The 7008-nt window shown below is 45.0% G+C and overlaps 1 protein-coding gene across 1 annotated transcript in view; it reads left to right on the top strand.

Annotated features, from left to right (window-relative positions):
- Positions 1–423: 423 nt before the first annotated feature.
- DCBLD1 (discoidin, CUB and LCCL domain containing 1) overlaps positions 424–7008 on the top strand; it is a 63055-nt gene continuing 56470 nt past the window's right edge. Inside the window, exon 1 of the mRNA XM_037158081.2 lies at positions 424–782. Coding sequence (XP_037013976.2) covers positions 527–782 — 256 coding nt within the window. The 5' untranslated portion in view covers positions 424–526. The remainder of the gene's footprint in view (positions 783–7008) is intronic.

Below are 7008 nucleotides of genomic sequence, written 5' to 3'. Positions count from 1 at the left end.
TCCCGGTTGATGCCTACCCCCTCCCCTCGCCCCTACCTCCAGTCTCCTCAACTGCCATCTAATCAATTCCCCCCAGAACGTGCTTCACTAGCACTCTTCACGGCACCAGTTGCAAATGGCACTGTGTCTGGCAAGCACACTGCTGGATCTTAACTTTGAATGAATGGACTTGAATTAGATCTTAACTGTCATCATCATGATCCTATCATCGCGTTTCGGGTCCCTCAGGGGCATGCCCACTTTTTTTTATGGCGCACTCGCCGTGCGCTTAGCACTTGGGGGAGGACCGCACACCGCGCGTCTCGAGGCAGGTGGCGAGGCCAGGTGACCTCAGTGCTCCCAGGTTCAAGTGCATTGGGGGAGGAGGAGCAGAGGGAAAAGCCAGTGTGAAAGCCGGGTGCTCCTCGCAGCCTCCCGGCTCTCTGACCGAAGCCGCCGGGGAGCGGACTTCCTCCTTTGGGGGCCGGCGCGCGGGGCGAGCTGGGCGGGGCGGGAGACGCCCCCGGCGGCCCGGGCGGCTGCCCCAATGGGATTCGGTGCCGGGCGGCAGCTTTGCCCACTCCCGGGGCCGCGCTCTGCCGCGAAGGAGGTGGTGCGGCCGGGGCAGCGGCGGCGCTGCGCCCGCGGTTGGGAGGCCGGGCCTGCGGAGCTGGCGACCGGCGGGGCCATGGTGACTGGCGTCCGTGGCGGCCGCGCGCCGGCGGGGGCCGCCCGGTGCGGCTTCCTGGCCCTGCTGCTGCTCCTGGTCTCCGCCCCGGGCCGGCTGCCGGCGGAGGAGCGGGGTGAGTGGAGCGCGTCCGGTGGGCGGCGGGCTGGGCCTGGAGGGACCGAGCGCGAGAGGAAGCCGGGGTCCCGTCTGCACCCCACGGAGCCCTGCTCACTCTCGCCGACGGCAGCTGGAGTAAAAATTAGTTACTGCAGTCGGATCGCTGCCCGCCACTCCACACCCCTCCCCCCATCCTCTTTGCCTCTCAGACAAGAGAATCCACTGGCGCTTCCCCACTTTCCCTCTTCGCAGCCCCACTTAGTTTGCAGACTTCCTGACCCCCCGGCCCGGTGAGAAGTGACAGGGCTCAAGGGTCGCGAGCGGACAACCCCTGCCGCCTTAGGGGAGAGTCAGACACGAGGGCGCTTCTCTCCAGCGTCCTTTGCACCAAGCTGCTCAGCAATTGGACCGCCCGGCCCTCCCAGTTGCCTTTCTCCCCCGCGCGGCTGGAATGCCCAGCCCGTGCGTATTAGGCTTGTACCGAATGGTCAGGAGATGTTTGCGGGAGGCCGGCCGGCCGCGCCGCCCCTCACCAGTGTGCTGCCTGCACCCGAGTTGGATGCAGGTGGCTGGCTGGGCTCCTTCTGGAAGTGAGAGCGAGTCAGCTCCCGACCAGGCTGGTCTTTCTCTGAACCTGGTCCTTGGCTTCAAGTTGGACTTATTTAACCCACAGTGAGTTTACCTTTGCATTTCCACCAGATTAAATCAGCAAACTGTTCACCAGTCCAGGCAAATCCTTGCTAATTAGTTCTTTTGATAGCAAGGGGAAGCTTTCTGCGGCGTTTAAAAAGTTCTTGGTCCCCTCCTCCCCTACTTCTGCTCTCTACAACAGCGGTTAGTACACAGCAATGAATCTGTCCAGAATACTTTGACAGCTCCCCAGCCCGTGTTTTCTGATGAGTCAAGAATCAAAACTTAACCCAATGCTTTCTTTTTCCTTCACTGAACGATGTGTCCATTCCCAGCCCGAAACATTTATACTCAGGACGTTGGTAGTAGTGGTTACTAAATTTGCAGACATACCAATCTGTTATTTTTTTAAGGCTAAGGTTTAGACGAGATCTGTCTTACCACTCTAGCAGAATGCTAGGCATAGCATAAAATTTTGATAAATGTGTGGGATTTTTGATCATGCATTGAAGCATTAAAAATGTTTCAAGCATTAAAAATGATTTTCAAGGTCCTATTCGAAGATGCACGTTTAATGCTGCACATCTGTGAATCAGTCTAACAATGTGTCTCTGTACTAATCTGGTCGAAACTGTCGCCCATCTTTCCAAGTGAAGCGTCAGATGTTATACAGTCGGCCAGGCTGTTTGTAGAGCAGTTTCCTGCCGGCGAGTGTGATTGCTCGGATTCTTACCGGGCCTCCAACTTGAGACTACTGCAGATGACTTAAGGAAAGGAGAAGTTGTCATTTGAATTTCCATGAAACATCCTATACATTTAGGGTGTTAAAAGAGCCAATAAAAGTGTGGGTGTTCAATCACAAAGAAAGTTAAACATAGATTTGGAGCATTTATTGAGAAAAAATCCAGGAACTCCAGTTCTGATACTTTTTGAGTGAAGAGGCACAGTCAGTGATTTTTGGAAATTTCGCACGTGTGATTTTCCTAGTTAGCCCTTAGTCACTTATTTTTCAAGTTTTCATAAACTGCAGCAAGAACCCCCATTTCAGGTTGTAAGATATGCTGCTGGCTGTGCCATTGCACGATGTTACTGGTGACATTAGTGTTCTCGGTATTTAGAAGATCAGAGAGCAGGCTTGCGTAACAGTCTGTTTTTTTTTTTTTTTTTAGCGAGAAGACACCATTTATTAATTGCATTTTACCTTCATTGTTCTTGGAGTCAGCTTAGTCTGGTGCTTCATGCCTCCACGAAGCTGCCAGACCACCACTCTCTCCTGAAGCCCCAGCACAATTTTGTGAATCAGAATTTCCAAAGGGTGGGGCCTGGGAAAATGTGCTTTTAATAAGTTCCCCCAGGTAATTCTGATTCAAATCAGCTTTGAGGTGGTAGAAACACTTTATAATGTTAGGATTATGATAAAGTGCTACCATCTGTAGACAATTTAGTATTAGAATATTAGAAATTCTCTTTAAAGCTGATATCTGCTGGGGTTTTTTTTTTTTTTTTTTTGGTGAGCAACTTCCTAAAAAGTAAGCACAAGTTTAATCTGGCACCTTCTGTATCATTGTGTGCACTTGGCCAAACTTCCCTTCATCTCTGAGGTCTGAGATCGTATCAGTGCTGTAAACTGCAAAATCCCAAGGGGAGCACCTGGGATTGTCTTCATCTTCCTAGCACCTGACGAAGGTGCTCAATAAGTGTTTCTTGGGTTGAACTGGACAATCTTTTTTTGGTGTGTTTAGGAGGTATTTTCAAAATACTTTCTAATTTGTAATTAGAGAAAGAGAGGAAGAGAAACATCAATGTGTGGTTGCCTCTGGCATACCTCCTACTGGGGACCTGACCCACAACCCAGGCATGTACCATGACTGGGAATTGAATTGATGACCCCTTTGTTCACAGGCTGGCATTCAATCCACTGAGCCACACCAGCCAGGATGAATTATGTTTTTATTTTTAAGATGCATAAGGAAGTTAAATTAATTGCATCATTTAGCAAAGGTTTTAGCCATGTTAGGTCAGGAAAAATATTTTTTGGGAAACCGTTTTATAGAGTTTTGGATCTACTGCAGAAAAACCAATTGTTTTGCATTTTTAAGGAGGTAATACAGGTAACCCATCTGGAATTGCACTTAGCACATAGTAAAAGCTCGATGGACACCAACTACCGTACAATTCACTACTGTTTATTACTAGTATTGCTATTAATGTGACAGATATGAAGGGTCCCCTTTGTTCTGCCTCCCCCACTGCCTCCCGGACCGCACTCTCCAGCACACTCACCCATACTCGCAGCCATGCTGGTTACTCGCTGTTTCTCAAAGGTGTCAGGCACCCCTCAAACTCAGAGCCTTTGCACGTGCTGCTCCTTCTGCCTGGAAGTGTCTTGCCCCAATTATCCAGTCCACTCCCTCCTCCTTCAGTCCTTGTTCAGACATTGCCTTCTTGGGAAGGATACCCCTGACCACCTGTAGCCCATCCCCAGAATTTCATATTCCCTTTTCTGCTTTCAGTTTTCTCTGGAGCATTTATCATTTTCCAACAGTGTGTATAACTTGTACTGTTATTTAATTTATGCATATTATCCTTACAAGAATACAAGGCCCCTAAAGAGCTTTTTGTTTGGACAGTGGCTGGCATCCAATGGGCGCTCAGTAGGGATGGGTGCTCAGTGGTGGCTAGGTAGGGGCTCTGGGGTAAGAAGGCAGTGAAAACTCAGTTGCTGTCCTGCTCTTAAAGACTTGGGGCGGACTCCAGCTGAGAATCAAAACCCGTAATAACATTATATGTCTGGTCCAACTATTGTTTGTAAATAAGAAGTCTGCAAATAAGGATTTAAGCTAGAAGAACTCATTCTGCTGTATTCAAAGTCTGGCACTTTGAATACAGGAAGAAAGGAAGTATTGCCAGACTTTCAGATTGCTTTTTTTTTAATTTGACTAGGAGTAATTTTCCCTTTTGAAACTGAAGAGTCATATTGATATCATGTTCCAGATGTCCATTCTCTGCTTTATATATATATTTTTAAATTGTTATTTGCCTTGGGGTGAGAAAATGGGAGAGACTTAACTGATGCAGATGGGATGGTGTTTTCTAACCCAATATGGAAATAAATTTTAACTGTGAACCTTAGTATGAATCTGGAACCAACTACCAACCTTGACTTTCAGGGGGAGTTGAAAAGAAGGAGTTTTATTTTGGGGGGATGGGTTTGAGGAGGTGTGGAGTGGAATGGGAGAGAGTGTAAAAGACCCTTGAGGGTAGAGAAAAAATGCATTCTTTTCTAGTCACCCCCCAGTACCTAGTACAGTGCCTGGTAGATAATGAGCTTCAGGTAACTATTTCCTGAGTTAGCGCATGAATGCTGTGGCTGAGGTTTGAGAGGATGAGGTGAAGGATGCTATTCTATGAGTTATTTAAAAAGGAATTGCATACATGACTATTGTGATGTCTTGGGAAGCACTGTGCATATATTCAAGAAAATGACTAAATTCAACTCAAGGGTGGGGAGTCTCTGAGCCTCCTTTCCAGTCTATACCTGGAAAGCTACCCGAGGCACACACAGGCGTTCTTAACAATAGAGCAGCAGGTGGTATACTGATTGGGACCAGGTGGGTCACTGGTTCCCTAAGATCTGCAGATGCTTATACACTGAGGCCATCATGGGCCTATTTCACCTTGAAGATCATTTGAGGACAGCGTTTAGACATTTGTGACATTAGCACTATATTAAGCCATAATGTCATGTGTGCCTTGACTACTACTGCCACCATTGCTATTTGATCTACTGTCCTAGTTTTTGTGAACTATGTCCTTGGGAGCTGCATGCTGTGTGAAAGTATACCCTGTCTTTGCAGAAATGTCTTGGGTATTGTATATGCTAATTTTAAGTGAGATGGATTTTTTTGTAGGAAAAGCTGGAAATAACATCGAAGCAAGGTAAAAGCTAATTGGTCCCACATTACTTCATCTCTCCCTTTTTATAAAGCTACACAGGAACTTTTTTTTAAAAAAAAAGAATACATTTGTTTTTGGATGGAGATTTCTTTCCTGTTTGCTTTCCCAAAGATCTTCCTTCATGCTTGCCAGGCAGAGCAGCTGTGGAACAAGCATGGTACTGACAAATAATATCATCCCAATATATCGAAATCCTGCAAAGAAGATGTTACACAGAGAAGCACTAAGGACATGTTTTGGGCACATGTGCACACACACAACTATATATCCCCACAACAAATAAACAAACACACACACACTTATATACCACCTACTGCCTACTATTTGCTTTTTGCTTTTAGTAAATATAGGTAGACAAATATAGTTTACTAAATTTATATATCTAATATATATATATATACATAATATATAGGTATATAATACATGTGAGGTATAAATACAATGACTAAACTAATACCTGGATACTCTACTCTGTAGTGTCTATATGCTTTTATATTCTGCTCTTTTTTTCAACCTAACATTTTATTAAAAGCTTTTCACCCTACTAGCTGGAAAAAAACTTCTAAGTTTATATTTATTTTTACAGTTAGCCTTCAGATAAACCAAGAATTCATCTTCAAGTAATTTATTGAGACTGAGGGATATCCAGTATAAAAGGGCAAATTTTGTTTTGCCCAGTTAGCTGTGCATCTTATCAAGATTCTTTTTTTTTTTTTAGTTTTTATTTTATTTTATTTTTTTTCCTTGTCTTTTTTTTATTGATTATGCTGTTACAGTTGTTCTATTCCCCCTTTATTCCCCTCCACCCTACCCCTCATCCCCACCATTACCCCCCCTTTAGTTTATGTCCATGTGTCTCAAGTCCTTTAGATTCTATATTTCCCATGCTATTCTTGCCCCCCCCCCATCTATTTTCTATCTACTGTCTATGCTACTTATTTTCTGTACCTTCTCCCCCCTTCTCCTCCTCCCACTCCCCTGTTGCTAACCCTCCTTGAGATCTTCATTTCTATGTTTCCACTCCTGATCTAGCTATCCTTTTAGTTTGCTTTCGTTTTAGGTGTGGTTGTTCATAACTGTGAGTTTGTTGTCCTTTCACTGTTCATGTTTCTTTAACTTCTTTTTCTTAGATAAGTCCCTTTAACATTTCATATAATAAGGGCCTGGTGATGATGAACTCCTTGAATTTGATCTTATCTGAGAAGATTCTTGTCTTTTGTGTGATCCAAATAAGTCTTCCTTGCTTATGAAGTCAGAAGTAATTTGCTTATCTGTATTTTATTTAGAGAAAAGTATTGAGTTTAACTTTGAATGCATTAAGTGTTAAAAAGGTAATGTGCATTTCTTGGCCCTTCCTGGATGAGATTTTTAATTTACATTCAAAGGGGTCAACCTTTAACTGATTAAACCATTTGGAGTTTTTTACTGAGAACTACATTCGTTTTTATATTCATATACACTGAGAGGGGAAGGAAGGGAAAAAGAGAGGGAAAGAAACATTGATTGATTGGTTATTGTCTATATACTGCGCAACCAGGGCCCAAACCTGCAGCCAAGCAAGCCTAGGCTTGTGTCTTGACCTCAGATCCAATGAAATTTTGGTTTGCAGGATGAGGCCTGATTAACTGAGCCACGCCAGCCAGGGCCACATGCAG

Source organism: Artibeus jamaicensis, unplaced genomic scaffold (assembly GCF_021234435.1).
Source record: "Artibeus jamaicensis isolate MK-2021 breed Jamaican fruit bat unplaced genomic scaffold, CSHL_Jam_final contig_387, whole genome shotgun sequence".
In the NCBI taxonomy this organism is placed as follows: Eukaryota; Metazoa; Chordata; class Mammalia; order Chiroptera; family Phyllostomidae; genus Artibeus; species Artibeus jamaicensis.
This window is presented reverse-complemented; position numbering and strand designations above follow the sequence as displayed.